The 15,165-nt window shown below is 69.0% G+C and overlaps 1 protein-coding gene across 3 annotated transcripts in view; it reads left to right on the top strand.

The window, feature by feature from the left end:
* PRR12 (proline rich 12) overlaps positions 1-15,165 on the top strand; it is a 41,238-nt gene that overhangs the window by 21,727 nt on the left and 4,346 nt on the right. Inside the window, exons 6-12 of one of the 3 annotated variants that reach the window (XM_087773155.1) lie at positions 829-1,151; positions 5,890-6,006; positions 7,710-7,843; positions 9,541-9,890; positions 11,672-11,797; positions 11,888-11,985; positions 14,332-14,460. In XM_087773155.1, coding sequence (XP_087629281.1) covers positions 829-1,151; positions 5,890-6,006; positions 7,710-7,843; positions 9,541-9,890; positions 11,672-11,797; positions 11,888-11,985; positions 14,332-14,460 — 1,277 coding nt within the window. Of the gene's footprint in view, positions 1-828; positions 1,152-5,889; positions 6,007-7,709; positions 7,844-9,540; positions 9,891-11,671; positions 11,798-11,887; positions 11,986-14,331; positions 14,461-15,165 lie in introns of those variants that run through there. The other 2 variants (XR_015707935.1, XR_015707934.1) reach the window with 2 other exon arrangements.

Raw genomic sequence — 15,165 nt, 5'->3', positions numbered from 1 at the left:
AGCTGCTGGGAGTCACTGGGACCCATAGAGACCTCCTGGGACCCATAGAGAGCTCCTGGGACCCATAGTGAACTCCTGGGACCCATAGTGACCTTCTGGGACCCATAGAGAGCTCCTGGGACCCATAGTGAACTCCTGGGACCCCTAGTGACCTTCTGGGACCCATAGAGACCTCCTGGGACCCATAGTGAGCTTCTGGGACCCATAGAGACCTCCTGGGACCCATAGAGAGCTGCTGGGACCCATAGTGACCTCCTGGGACCCATAGAGAGCTGCTGGGACCCATAGAGAGCTCCTGGGACCCATAGAGAGCTCCTGGGACCCATAGTGACCTTCTGGGACCCATAGAGAGCTCCTGGGACCCATAGAGAGCTGCTGGGAGTTACTGGGACCCATAGAGAGCTCCTGGGACCCATAGCGACCTCCTGGGACCCATAGAGAGCTGCTGGGACCCATAGAGAGCTGCTGGGAGTCACTGGGACCCATAGAGAGCTGCTGGGACCCATAGTGACCTTCTGGGACCCATAGCGACCTCCTGGGACCCATAGAGAGCCCCTGGGACCCATAGAGAGCCCCTGGGACCCTCCTGGGGTACACAGAGACCCCCAGGACCCTCCTGGGACCCACTGGGTGGGGCTGGGTGCCCCTGGGACCCTCCTGGGCCCGTAGAGACCCCCCCCAGGGACCCTTGGGACCCTCCTGGGGGGCTGGGTGCCCCTGGGAGCCTCTGGGTGGGGCTGGGTGCCCCTGGGACCCCCCAAACCCTTGGGGAAGGCCCCCCCCCCCTCCCCCGCTGTCCCCTGACCCCCCCCGTGTGTCCCCCTCCAGACGTCCCCCCGCCGGAGGAGAAGCCACCGAGCCCCGCGCCCTCGGAGAGCTCCCAGCCCGAACCCCCCGCCCCGGTGGCTACGGTGACTTCGGTGGCCCCAGCGTCCCCCCCGGTGGCCAAAGCCCCCCCCGAGCCGGTGGCCCCCGCGTCCCCCGAGCGGGAGGAGCCCGAGGACTCGCGGCCGCTTCATCTGGCCAAGAAACAGGAGACGGCGGCCGTCTGCGGGGACACCGACGAGGACGAGGCCGAGAGCGGCGGAGAGGGCATCTTCCGCGAGAGGGACGAGTTCGTCGTCCGCGTGGAGGACATCCAGGCTCTCAAGGTGGGCACTGGGAGGCACTGGGAGGCACTGGGAGGCACTGGGAGTCAGGAAGAGGCCCTGGGAAGGGGACTGGGAGCACTGGGAGGGGGACTGGAGGGCATCTTCCGCGAGAGGGACGAGTTCGTCGTCCGCGTGGAGGACATCCAGGCTCTCCAGGTGGGCACTGGGAGGCACTGGGAGGCACTGGGAGTCAGGAAGAGGCACTGGGAGCACTGGGAGGGGGACTGGAGGGCATCTTCCGCGAGAGGGACGAGTTCGTCGTCCGCGTGGAGGACATCCAGGCTCTCCAGGTGGGCACTGGGAGGCACTGGGAGGGACTGGGAGGCACTGGGAGTCAGGAAGAGGCACTGGGAAGGGGACTGGGAGCACTGGGAGGCACTGGGAGTCAGGAAGAGTCCCTGGGAAGGGGACTGGGAGCACTGGGAGGGGGACTGGAGGGCATCTTCCGCGAGAGGGATGAGTTCGTCGTCCGCGTGGAGGACATCCAGGCTCTCAAGGTGGGCACTGGGAGGCACTGGGAGGCACTGGGAGGCACTGGGAGTCAGGAAGAGGCACTGGGAGCACTGGGAGGGGGACTGGAGGGCATCTTCCGCGAGAGGGACGAGTTCGTCGTCCGCGTGGAGGACATCCAGGCTCTCCAGGTGGGCACTGGGAGGCACTGGGAGGGACTGGGAGGCACTGGGAGGCACTGGGAGTCAGGAAGAGGCACTGGGAAGGGGACTGGGAGCACTGGGAGGCACTGGGAGTCAGGAAGAGGCCCTGGGAAGGGGACTGGGAGCACTGGGAGGCACTGGGAGTCAGGAAGAGGCCCTGGGAAGGGGACTGGGAGCACTGGGAGGGGGACTGGAGGGCATCTTCCGCGAGAGGGACGAGTTCGTCGTCCGCGTGGAGGACATCCAGGCTCTCAAGGTGGGCACTGGGAGGCACTGGGAGGCACTGGGAGTCAGGAAGAGGCACTGGGAGCACTGGGAGGGGGACTGGAGGGCATCTTCCGCGAGAGGGACGAGTTCGTCGTCCGCGTGGAGGACATCCAGGCTCTCAAGGTGGGCACTGGGAGGCACTGGGAGGCACTGGGAGTCAGGAAGAGGCACTGGGAGCACTGGGAGGGGGACTGGAGGGCATCTTCGGCGAGAGGGACGAGTTCGTCGTCCGCGTGGAGGACATCCAGGCTCTCCAGGTGGGCACTGGGAGGCACTGGGAGGCACTGGGAGTCAGGAAGAGGCACTGGGAGCACTGGGAGGGGGACTGGAGGGCATCTTCCGCGAGAGGGATGAGTTCGTCGTCCGCGTGGAGGACATCCAGGCTCTCCAGGTGGGCACTGGGAGGCACTGGGAGGCACTGGGAGTCAGGAAGAGGCACTGGGAGCACTGGGAGGGGGACTGGAGGGCATCTTCGGCGAGAGGGACGAGTTCGTCGTCCGCGTGGAGGACATCCAGGCTCTCCAGGTGGGCACTGGGAGGCACTGGGAGGGACTGGGAGGCACTGGGAGGCACTGGGAGTCAGGAAGAGGCACTGGGAAGGGGACTGGGAGCACTGGGAGGCACTGGGAGTCAGGAAGAGGCCCTGGGAAGGGGACTGGGAGCACTGGGAGGCACTGGGAGTCAGGAAGAGTCCCTGGGAAGGGGACTGGGAGCACTGGGAGGGGGACTGGAGGGCATCTTCCGCGAGAGGGACGAGTTCGTCGTCCGCGTGGAGGACATCCAGGCTCTCCAGGTGGGCACTGGGAGGCACTGGGAGGCACTGGGAGGCACTGGGAGTCAGGAAGAGGCACTGGGAGCACTGGGAGGGGGACTGGAGGGCATCTTCCGCGAGAGGGACGAGTTCGTCGTCCGCGTGGAGGACATCCAGGCTCTCCAGGTGGGCACTGGGAGGCACTGGGAGGCACTGGGAGGCACTGGGAGTCAGGAAGAGGCACTGGGAGCACTGGGAGGGGGACTGGAGGGCATCTTCCGCGAGAGGGACGAGTTCGTCGTCCGCGTGGAGGACATCCAGGCTCTCCAGGTGGGCACTGGGAGGCACTGGGAGGGACTGGGAGGCACTGGGAGGCACTGGGAGTCAGGAAGAGGCACTGGGAAGGGGACTGGGAGCACTGGGAGGCACTGGGAGTCAGGAAGAGGCCCTGGGAAGGGGACTGGGAGCACTGGGAGGCACTGGGAGTCAGGAAGAGTCCCTGGGAAGGGGACTGGGAGCACTGGGAGGGGGACTGGAGGGCATCTTCCGCGAGAGGGACGAGTTCGTCGTCCGCGTGGAGGACATCCAGGCTCTCAAGGTGGGCACTGGGAGGGACTGGGAGGCACTGGGAGGCACTGGGAGTCAGGAAGAGGCCCTGGGAAGGGGACTGGGAGCACTGGGAGGGGGACTGGAGGGCATCTTCCGCGAGAGGGACGAGTTCGTCGTCCGCGTGGAGGACATCCAGGCTCTCCAGGTGGGCACTGGGAGGCACTGGGAGGCACTGGGAGGCACTGGGAGTCAGGAAGAGGCACTGGGAGCACTGGGAGGGGGACTGGAGGGCATCTTCCGCGAGAGGGACGAGTTCGTCGTCCGCGTGGAGGACATCCAGGCTCTCCAGGTGGGCACTGGGAGGCACTGGGAGGCACTGGGAGGCACTGGGAGTCAGGAAGAGGCACTGGGAGCACTGGGAGGGGGACTGGAGGGCATCTTCGGCGAGAGGGACGCGTTCGTCGTCCGCGTGGAGGACATCCAGGCTCTCCAGGTGGGCACTGGGAGGCACTGGGAGGCACTGGGAGTCAGGAAGAGGCACTGGGAAGGGGACTGGAGCACTGGGAGGCACTGGGAGGCACTGGGAGTCAGGAAGAGGCCCTGGGAAGGGGACTGGGAGCACTGGGAGGGGGACTGGAGGGCATCTTCCGTGAGAGGGACGAGTTCGTCGTCCGTGTGGACATCCAGGCTCTCCAGGTGGGCACTGGGAGGCACTGGGAGGCACTGGGAGGCATTGGGAGTAAGGAGAAAGCACTAGGAGAGGGACTGGGAGCACTGGGAGACACTGGGAGAGGAACTGGAGGGCGTCTTCCATGAGGGAAACGTTTGTTGTGTGCATTGAGGACATCCAGGCTCTCCAGGTGGGCACTGGGAGGCACTGGGAGGCACTGGGAGAGTGACTGGGAAGCACTAGGAGAGGCATAGCAAGTTATTAGAAGGACCCAGTAGTTACTGGTGCTTCCTGGGAGGCACTGGGAGGGGGTCTAGGTGGGACTGGGAGTCAGGAGGAGGCACTGGGAGGCACTGGGAGTCAGGAGGAGGCACTGGGAGAGGAACCACAAGGCATTGGGAGGGCCCCGTGCTTACTGGTGCTTACTGGTGCTTACTGGGAGGCACTGGGATGCACTGGGAAAGGGACTGCAAGGCATTGGGAGGGCCCAGTAGAGTTACTGGTGCTTACTGGGAGGCACTGGGAGAGGGTCTAGGTGGGACTGGGAGTCAGGAGGTTTGGGGGGCGGGGGGGGTCTGGGGGGTGGGGGTCAGGTTTGGGGGGGGTGGGGGGGGGGGTCGGGGGGGGGGTGGGGGTCAGGTTTGGGGGGGTGGGGGTCAGGTCTGGGGGGGTGGGGGTCAGGTTTGGGGGGTCGGGGGGTCTGGGGGGGTGGGGGTCAGGTTTGGGGGGGCGGGGGTGTCAGGTTTTGGGGGGGTCGGGGTGGCCTGGGGGGGGTGGGGGTCAAGTTTGGGGGGTCGGGGTGGCCTGGGGGGGCAGGGTCAGGTTTGGGGGGGTGGGGGTCAGGTTTGGGGGGGTCAGGATGGCCTGGGGGGGGGTGGGGGTCAGGATTGGGGGGGTGGGGGTCAGGTTTGGGGGGTCGGGGTGGCCTGGGGGGGGGGGTGGGGGTCAGGTTGGGGGGGTCGGGGGGAGTTGGGGGGGCAGGGTCAGGTTTGGGGGGGTGGGGTCAAGTTTGGGGGTTGGGGGGGTCTGGGGGGGCAGAGTCAGGTTTGGGGGGGTCGGGATGGCCTGGGGGGGGGGGGTGGGGGTCAGGATTGGGGGGTGGGGGTCAGGTTTGGGGGGTCGGGGTGGCCTGGGGGGGCAGGGTCAGGTTTGGGGGGTGGGGGTCAGGTTTGGGGGGTCGGGATGGCCTGGGGGGGGGGGTGGGGGTCAGGATTGGGGGGTGGGGGTCAGGTTTGGGGGGTCGGGGTGGCCTGGGGGGGGGGTGGGGGTCAGGTTGGGGGGTCGGGGGAGTTGGGGGGGCAGGGTCAGGTTTGGGGGTGGGGGTCAAGTTTGGGGGGTTGGGGGGGTCTGGGGGGCAGAGTCAGGTTTGGGGGGTCGGGGTGGCCTGGGGGGGGTGGGGGGTCAGGATTGGGGGGGTGGGGGTCAGGTTTGGGGGGTCGGGGTGGCCTGGGGGGGGCAGGGTCAGGTTTGGGGGGTCGGGGGTCAGGTTTGGGGGGTCGGGATGGCCTGGGGGGGGGTGGGGGTCAGGATTGGGGGGTGGGGGTCAGGTTTGGGGGGTCGGGGTGGCCTGGGGGGGGGGTGGGGGTCAGGTTGGGGGGGGTCGGGGGAGTTGGGGGGCAGGGTCAGGTTTGGGGGGTGGGGGTCAAGTTTGGGGGGTTGGGGGGGTCTGGGGGGGCAGAGTCAGGTTTGGGGGGGGTCGGGGTGGCCTGGGGGGGTGGGGGGTCAGGATTGGGGGGTGGGGGTCAGGTTTGGGGGGTCGGGGTGGCCTGGGGGGGGCAGGGTCAGGTTTGGGGGGGTCGGGGGTCAGGTTTGGGGGTGCAGCCCCCCCCGTGACCCCCCCTGCGGCAGCTGGCGCTGCAGACGGGCCGGGAGCCCCCCCCGATTTGGCGGGTGCAGAAGGCGCTGCTGCAGAAGTTCACCCCCGAGATCAAGGACGGGCAGCGGCAGTTCTGCGCCACCAGCAACGTGAGTGGGGGCCCCCCGAAACCGGGACCCCCCCCCCTCCCCGAAACCTGGGACCCCCCCTGAAAAGCTGGGAACCCCCCCGAAACCGGGGACCCCCCCCAAAACTGGGGATCCCCCCGAAACCGGGACCCCCCCCCTCCCCGAAACCTGGGACCCCCCCTGAAAAGCTGGGAACCCCCCGAAACCGGGGACCCCCCCCCAAAACTGGGGATCCCCCCGAAACCGGGACCCCCCCTCCCCGAAACCTGGGACCCCCCTGAAAAGCTGGGAACCCCCCGAAACCGGGGACCCCCCCCAAAACTGGGGATCCCCCCGAAACCGGGACCCCCCCCCCCTCCCCGAAACCTGGGACCCCCCTGAAAAGCTGGGAACCCCCCGAAACCAGGGACCCCCCCAAAACTGGGGATCCCCCCAAAACTGGGGATACCCCCGAAACTGGACCCCCCCGAAACTGGGACCCCCCCGAAACTGGGGATCCCCCCAAAACCGGGGATCCCCCCCCGAAACCGGGACCCCCCCCCTCCCGAAACCTGGGATCCGCCCTGAAAAGCTGGGAACCCCCCGAAACTGGGGACCCCCCCCCCCAAAACTGGGGATCCCCCCGAAACCGGGACCCCCCCTCCCCGAAACCTGGGATCCCCCCTGAAAAGCTGGGAACCCCCCGAAACCAGGGACCCCCCCAAAACTGGGGATCCCCCCAAAATTGGGGATACCCCCGAAACTGGACCCCCCTGAAAACCGGGACCCCCCGAAACTGGGGACCCCCCCAAAACCTGGGACCCCCCGAAACCTGGAACCCCCCCAAAACTGGGGATCCCCCCCAAAACTGGGGATACCCCCGAAACTGGACCCCCCGAAACCGGGACCCCCCCCGAAACTGGGGATCCCCCCAAAACCGGACCCCCCGAAACCGGGGACCCCCCCCAAAACTGGGGATCCCCCCGAAACCGGGACCCCCCCTCCCCGAAACCTGGGACCCCCCTGAAAAGCTGGGAACCCCCCGAAACCGGGGACCCCCCCCAAAACTGGGGATCCCCCCGAAACTGGGGACCCCCCCCGAAACTGGGGACCCCCCGAAACCTGGGACCCCCCTGAAAAGCTGGGACCCCCCTGAAACTGGGGACCCCCCGAAACCTGGACCCCCCCCGAAACCTGGGACCCCCCCCGAAACTGGGGATCCCCCCCGAAACCTGGGACCCCCCCCGAAACTGGGGACCCCCCGAAACCTGGGACCCCCCCGAAAAGCTGGGACCCCCCTGAAACTGGGGACCCCCCCGAAACCTGGAACCCCCCCGAAACCTGGGACCCCCCCTGAAACTGGGGATCCCCCCCGAAACCTGGGACCCCCCCACGAAACCTGGGACCCCCTCCCGAAACTGGGGACCCCCCCGGAAACTGGGGATCCCCCCAAAACCTGGAACCCCCCTGAAACTGGGGATCCCCCCGAAACTGGGGACCCCCCCCAAAACCTGGGACCCCCCCCCCCCGAAACTGGGGGTATTTGGGGGGTCCCGGGGGGGGGTGCAGGGGGGTCCCTGGGGGTATTTGGGGGGTCCCGGGGGGGTTTTGGGGTGCGGGGGGGCCCTGAGGGGGGTCCTGGGGGGGTTTTGGGTTGCGGGGGGGCCCCTGAGGGTATTTGGGGGTCCCGGGGGGGGGGTGCCGGGGGTTTTGGGGTCCCCCCTGACCCCCCCGTGCCCCCCCAGTACCTGGGGTACTTCGGGGACGCCAAGAACCGGTACCAGCGCCTGTACGTCAAGTTCCTGGAGAACGTCAACAAGAAGGACTACGTGCGGGTCTGCTCCCGCAAGCCCTGGCACCGGCCCCTGGCCGCCGTCAGGTGGGGACACGGGGACGTCGGGGACGTTGGGGACATCGGGGACGTTGGGGACATCAGGGACATTGGGGACATTGGGGACATCGGGCGTACGGGGGGACACGGGGCCACGGGGCTACGTGCGGGTCTGCTCCCGCAAGCCCTGGCACCGGCCCCTGGCCGCCGTCAGGTGGGGACACGGGGACGTCGGGGACGCTGGGGACATTGGGGACATCAGGGACGTTGGGGACATCGGGGACGTTGGGGACATCAGGGACGTCGGGGGTACGGGGGGCCACGGGGGCCACGGGGCTACGTGCGGGTCTGCTCCCGCAAGCCCTGGCACCGGCCCCTGGCCGCCGTCAGGTGGGGACACGGGGACATCGGGGACGTTGGGGACATTGGGGACATCGGGGACGTTGGGGACATCGGGGACATTGGGGACATCGGGGACGTCGGGGGTACGGGGGGACACGGGGGCCACGGGGCTACGTGCGGGTCTGCTCCCGCAAGCCCTGGCACCGGCCCCTGGCCGCCGTCAGGTGGGGACACGGGGACATCGGGGACGTTGGGGACATCGGGGACGTTGGGGACATTGGGGACATCGGGGACGCTGGGGACATCGGGGACGTCGGGGGTACGGGGGGCCACGGGGGCCACGGGGCTACGTGCGGGTCTGCTCCCGCAAGCCCTGGCACTGGCCCCTGGCCGCCGTCAGGTGGGGACACGGGGACGTCGGGGACGTTGGGGACATCGGGGACGTTGGGGACATCGGGGACATTGGGGACATCGGGGATACGGGGGGACACAGGGACATTGGGGACACTGGGGACATTGGGGGACACTGGGAGCATTGGGGACACTGGGGACATCGGGAGCATTGGGGACATTGGGAGCATTGGGGACATGGGGACATCAGGGACACTGGGGACATGGGGGACATCGGGGGACACTGGGGACATTGGGGGACACTGGGAGCATCGGGGACGCTGGGGACACTGGGAGCATTGGGGACATCGGGGACATGGAGCACATCGGAGACATCAGGGACACTGGGGACATTGGGGACAGTGGGAGCATTGGGGACATCGGGGACACTGGGGACACTGGGAGCATTGGGGACAGTGGGGACACGGGGGACATCAGGGACACTGGGACACGGGACATCGGGGGACACTGGGGACATTGGGGGACACTGGGAGCATCAGGGACGCTGGGGACACTGGGAGCACTGGGGACATCGGGGACATCAGGGATACTGGGAGCATTGGGGACACTGGGGACATGGGGGGACGCTGGGGACACTGGGCGACACTGTGGACACTGGGAGCATTGGGGACACTGGGGACACTGGGGGACGCTGGGGACGTGGTGGGGTCACCGAGGACACGGAGGGGGACACCGGGGGGTGTCCCTGTTGTCCCCAAAGCCCTGGGGGGGGTGAATTGGGGGGGGGGTCCCCAATGTCCCCGAGGACCTGGGGGACATTTTGGGGGTGCCCCCTTTGTCCCCATGACCTCGGGGGGTCCTGGGGGTCCCCATTGTCCCCGAGGACTCGGGGGGGGGGTCCCCAGTGCCGCCCAGTCCAGGAGGGGGGAATTGGGGGGCTCCTGGGGGGGGGGAGGGGGGCTCCCCATTACCCCCAGAACCCGAGGGCGTTTTGGGGGGGGGTCCCCACCCCCTGACCCCCCCCCCCCTTTTTTTTTTGTGCCCCCCCCCAGGAGGCAGAGCCAACCCAAAGCCAGCGGCCCCAAAGCCCCGCCCCCCCCCAAACCGGAGCCCCCGAAAAAAACCCCAAACCCGAACGCCCCGAAAAACCCCCTCGCCCTGAGAAACCCCCCAGGCCGGAGAAACCCCCAAACCCGAGAAACCCCCCAAAACCGAAAAACCCGAACCCCCGGCCCCCGCGCCGGCCCGCGGGCCCCCCCCGGCTCCCCCGGCCCCCCCAAACCCAAACCCAAGCCCCCCAAAGTCAAAGCGGAGCCGCCCCCCAAAAAGAGGAAAAAATGGCTGAAGGAGGCGGCGACGTCCTCGGAGTCCGAATCCAGCCCCGACCCCCAGAGCGAGGAGGGGGGGGTTGGGGGGGGGGGGGCACCCCGATATTTGGGGTTTTGGGGGGGCCCTGGGGTCATTTAGGGGTCCCCTGGGGGGGCGGGAGGGGGGATTTGGGGGGCTCTGGGGCTTCATTGGGGGGTTTGGGGGGCCCTGAGGAGTTTGGGAGGGGGGCGGAGGATTTGGGGGGGCCCAGAAGATTTGGGGGGCCCTGGGGGTTTGGGGGGTCCCTGATGATTTTGGGGGGCCCTGGGGTCATTTAGGGGGACCCTGGGGGGGCGGGAGGGGGGATTTGGGGGGCTCTGGGGCTTCATTGGGGGGTTTGGGGGGCCCTGAGGACTTTGGGGGGCCCTGAGGACTTTGGGGGGGGGCAGAGGATTTGGGGGGCCCTGGGGGTTTGGGGGGTCCCTGATGATTTTGGGGGGGCCCTGGGGTCATTTAGGGGGACCCTGGGGGGCGGGAGGGGGGATTTGGGGGGCTCTGGGGCTTCATTGGGGGGTTTGGGGGGCCCTGAGGACTTTGGGGGGCCCTGAGGACTTTGGGGGGGGCAGAGGATTTGGGGGGCCCTGGGGGTTTGGGGGGTCCCTGATGATTTTGGGGGGGCCCTGGGGTCATTTAGGGGGTCCCTTGGGGGGGCGGGAGAGGGGATTTGGGGGGCTCTGGGGCTTCATTGGGGGGTTTGGGGGGCCCTGAGGATTTTGGGGGGCCCTGAGGACTTTGGGGGGGCCCAGAGGATTTGGGGGGCCCTGGGGGTTTGGGGGGGTCCCTGATGATTTTGGGGGGGCCCTGGGGTCATTTAGGGGGTCCCTGGGGGGGCGGGAGGGGGGAATTGGGGGGCTCTGGGGCTTCATTGGGGGGTTTGGGGGGCCCTGAGGAGTTTGGGGGGGGGCGGAGGATTTGGGGGGCCCCAGAGGATTTGGGGGGGCGCTGGAGGTTTTGGGGAGGTCCCTGATGATTTTGGGGGGCCCTGGGGGTTTGGGGGGTCCCTGGGGGGGCGGGAGGGGGGATTGGGGGGGCCCTGGGGGGTTTTGGGGTGCTCTTAAAGGGGCGACGCTCCCTGGGCGGCGGGGGGGCCTCCAGCAGATTTGGGGTTCCCGTTTAAAAGGGGCGGGGTTATTTCTGTGGGCGGGGCTCAGCGCTAAAGGGGTGGGGCCTCATGGGCGGTGCTCCCATTTAAAGAGGCCTCGCCTTGCTTTGTAGGGGGCGTGGCCTGTATAGGAAGGGGTGGGGTTATGTTATGGGTGGAGCTCTTACGGGGGCGGGACGTCTTGTGGGTGTGGCTTTCCTCGTGGGCGGGGCCTCTGCTAAAAGGGGCCGGGCTCTTTAAAGCAAGGAGGAGCCATTCCATTGGGCGGGGTGCTGCTAAAGGGGCGTGGTTTCGGGGCTCTGATAAAAGAGGTGTGCTCCCCTTGTGGGCGGGGCTCTTCTAAAAGGGGCGTGGTTTCCCCCTTTGTGGGCGGGGCTTCAATTTTAAAGGCGCCCCCCTCCTTATTAAGGCAGGAGGACGCATCCTATTGGATGATGGTGCCTATAATAAGAGGCGGGGCTCCCAGATAAAGAGGCGGGGCTCCCAGATAAAGGGGCGGGGCTTCCATATGAAGGGGCGGGGCTTCTCTTGTGGGCGGGGCTCCCATTTAAAGGGGGCCCCCCCCTTGCGATGGCCTCCCTTTGGGGGATGCCCCCCCCCCCCCCCTTGCCATGGGGTGGGATCCATTTTGAGGGCGGGGCTTCTGGTTCGGGGGGGGGCGCGGCTTGTCGGAGGGGCGTGGCTCCGCCTTAAAGGGGCGCTGGCACCCGCAGAGCGCGCGCCGGCGGGGCGGGTGCTGAACACGCGGGCGATGAAGGAGATGTACCGCAGCTACGTGGAGATGCTGGTCAGCACCGCCCTCGACCCCGACATGATCCAGGCGCTGGAGGACACCAACGGTGAGGGCCCCGCCCCCACCCTGGGACACCCCCCCCCCCCCCCACCGGGACCCCCCCGCCCCCCTAACGCGGCCCCTCCCCCCCCCCCAGATGAGCTCTACCTGCCCCCCATGCGCAAGATCGACGGGATCCTCAACGACCACAAGAAGAAGGTCCTCAAGCGGGTGACGCTCAACCCCTCCTTGCAGGTGGGGCTGGGGGGGGTCGCTATGGGGCTGGGAGGGGATGCTATGGGGCTGGGGGGACCAGTTATGGGGCTGGGGGGGATGCTGTGGGGCTGGGGGGGTCGCTATGGGGCTGGGGGGGACCAGTTATGGGGCTGGGGGGGATGCTGTGGGGCTGGGGGGGACCAGTTATGGGGCTGGGGGGGCCGGCTATGGGGCTGGGGGGACCAGTTATGGGGCTGGGGGGGATGCTGTGGGGCTGGGGGTCGCTATGGGGCTGGGGGGGATGCTATGGGGCTGGGGGGACCAGTTATGGGGCTGGGGGGCCGGCTATGGGGCTGGGGGGACCAGTTATGGGGCTGGGGGGGATGCTGTGGGGCTGGGGGGGTCGCTATGGGGCTGGGGGGGCCGGCTATGGGGCTGGGGGGGTCGCTATGGGGCTGGGGGGATGCTATGGGGCTGGGGGGGACCAGTTATGGGGCTGGGGGTCCGGTTATGGGGCTGGGGGAGTCGCTATGGGGCTGGGGGGGCCGGCTATGGGGCTGGGAGGGGATGCTGTGGGGCTGGGGGGGCCGGCTATGGGGCTGGGGGGTCGGTATGGGGCTGGGGGAGACCAGTTATGGGGCTGGGGGTCGCTATGGGGCTGGGGGGATGATATGGGGCTGGGGGAGACCAGTTATGGGGCTGGGGGGGGTCGCTATGGGGCTGGGGGTCCAGTTATGGGGCTGGGGGGGTTGCTATGGGGCTGGGGGTCCAGTTATGGGGCTGGGGGGGTTGCTATGGGGCTGGGGCGGCAGCTGTGGGGCTGGGGGGTTCCCCCTGGTGTCCCCATGCCCCCGGTGAGGGGGTGTCCCCCCCGGTGTCCCCGTGCCAGCAGTGACAGGGTGTCTGTGGGTGTCCCCATGCCCCCGGTGATGGGGTGTCCCCCCCAGTGTCCCCGTGCCGGCGGTGATGGGTGTCTGTGGGTGTCCCCATGCCCCCGGTGACGGGGTGTCCCCCCCGGTGTCCCCGTGCCGGCGGTGATGGGGTGTCTGTGGGTGTCCCCATGCCCCCGGTGACGGGGTGTCCCCCCTGGTGTCCCCGTGATGGGGTGTCTGTGGGTGTTCCCATGCCCCCGGTGACGGGGTGTCCCCCCCGGTGTCCCCGTGCCAGCAGTGACAGGGTGTCTGTGGGTGTCCCCATGCCCCCGGTGACGGGGTGTCCCCCCCGGTGTCCCCGTGTCAGCAGTGACAGGGTGTCTGTGGGTGTCCCCATGCCCCCGGTGACGGGGTGTCCCCCCCGGTGTCCCCGTGCCGGCGGTGATGGGGTGTCTGTGGGTGTCCCCATGCCCCCGGTGACGGGGTGTCCCCCCTGGTGTCCCCGTGATGGGGTGTCTGTGGGTGTCCCCATGCCCCCGGTGACGGGGTGTCCCTTGGTGTCCCTGTGCCGGTGGTGACGGGGTGTCTGTGGGTGTCCCCATGCCCCCGGTGAGGGGGTGTCCCCCCCGGTGTCCCCGTGTCAGCAGTGACAGGGTGTCTGTGGGTGTCCCCATGCCCCCGGTGACGGGGTGTCCCCCCCGGTGTCCCCGTGCCGGCGGTGATGGGGTGTCTGTGGGTGTCCCCATGCCCCCGGTGACGGGGTGTCCCCCCCGGTGTCCCCGTGACGGGGTGTCTGTGGGTGTCCCCATGCCCCTGGTGAGGGGGTGTCCCTTGGTGTCCCTGTGCCGGTGGTGACGGGGTGTCTGTGGGTGTCCCCATGCCCCCAGTGACGGGGTGTCCCCCCCGGTGTCCCCGTGCCAGCAGTGACAGGGTGTCTGTGGGTGTCCCCATGCCCCCGGTGACGGGGTGTCCCCCCCGGTGTCCCCGTGTCAGCAGTGACAGGGTGTCTGTGGGTGTCCCCATGCCCCCGGTGACGGGGTGTCCCCCCCGGTGTCCCCGTGCCGGCGGTGATGGGGTGTCTGTGGGTGTCCCCATGCCCCCGGTGACGGGGTGTCCCCCCCGGTGTCCCCGTGACGGGGTGTCTGTGGGTGTCCCCATGCCCCTGGTGAGGGGGTGTCCCTTGGTGTCCCTGTGCCGGTGGTGACGGGGTGTCTGTGGGTGTCCCCATGCCCCCAGTGACGGGGTGTCCCCCCCGGTGTCCCCGTGCCAGCAGTGACAGGGTGTCTGTGGGTGTCCCCATGCCCCCGGTGACGGGGTGTCCCCCCCGGTGTCCCCGTGTCAGCAGTGACAGGGTGTCTGTGGGTGTCCCCATGCCCCCGGTGATGGGGTGTCCCCCCCAGTGTCCCCGTGCCGGCGGTGATGGGGTGTCTGTGGGTGTCCCCATGCCCCCGGTGAGGGGGTGTCCCCCCCGGTGTCCCCGTGCCGGCGGTGACGGGGTGCGTGTCCCCCCCAGGAGGCCCTGCACACCTTCCCCCAGCTGCACGCCGAGCCCGGGGAGTCGCTGGTGAAGCTGCGCCCCGGCGGGGAGCCCTACAACCGCAAAACCCTCAGCAAGGTCAAGAGGAGCGTGGGCAAACCCCAGGTACGGGGGTCCCGGGGGGGTCCCGGGGGGGTCCTGGAGGGGTCCTGGGGGGCCTTGGGGGTCCTGGAGGGGGTCTAGGGGGGTCCTGGGGGGTCCTGGGGGTCCCTACAACCGCAAAACCCTCAGTGAGGTGAAGAGAAGCGTGGGCAAACCCCAGGGATGGGGAGTCTTGGGGGGGTCCTGGGGGGGTCTTGGGGGTCCTGGGGGGTCCCGGGGGGTCCTGGGGGGTCCTAGGGGGTCTTGGGGGTCCCCGAGGGGGTCCCTGAGGGGGTCTGGGGGGTCCCGGGGGGTCCTGGGGGGTCCTGGGGGTCCCTACAACCGCAAAACCCTCAGTGAGGTGAAGAGAAGAGTAGGCAAGGCCCAGGGATGGGGGTCCTGGGGGGGTCCTGGGGGGGTCCTGGGGGGTCCCTGGGGGTCCGGGGGGGTCCTGGGGGGTCTTGGGGGGTCCCTGAGGGGTCCTGGGGGGGTCGTGGGGGGTCATGGGGGGTTCTAGAGGGGTCTTGGGGGTCCTGGAGGGGTCCTGGGGGGTCTTGGAGGTTCCTGGGGGTCTCTGGGGGGGTCTTGGGGGGTCCTGGGGGGTCGTGGGGATCCTGGGGTGTCCCGGGGGTCTTGGGGGGTCCCAGGGGGGTTGTGGGGATCCTGGGGCGTCCTGGGGGGGTCCCTGGGGGTCCTGGGGGGTCCCAGGGGGTCTTGGGGGGGGTCACA

The sequence above is a fragment of the Nipponia nippon genome, unplaced genomic scaffold (genome assembly GCF_047370975.1).
Source record: "Nipponia nippon isolate SJK-2023a ecotype South Korea unplaced genomic scaffold, ASM4737097v1 scaffold_38, whole genome shotgun sequence".
NCBI lineage: Eukaryota > Metazoa > Chordata > Aves > Pelecaniformes > Threskiornithidae > Nipponia > Nipponia nippon.
Note: the sequence above shows the minus strand (reverse complement) of the source record. Positions and strands in the feature narration are given on the sequence as shown.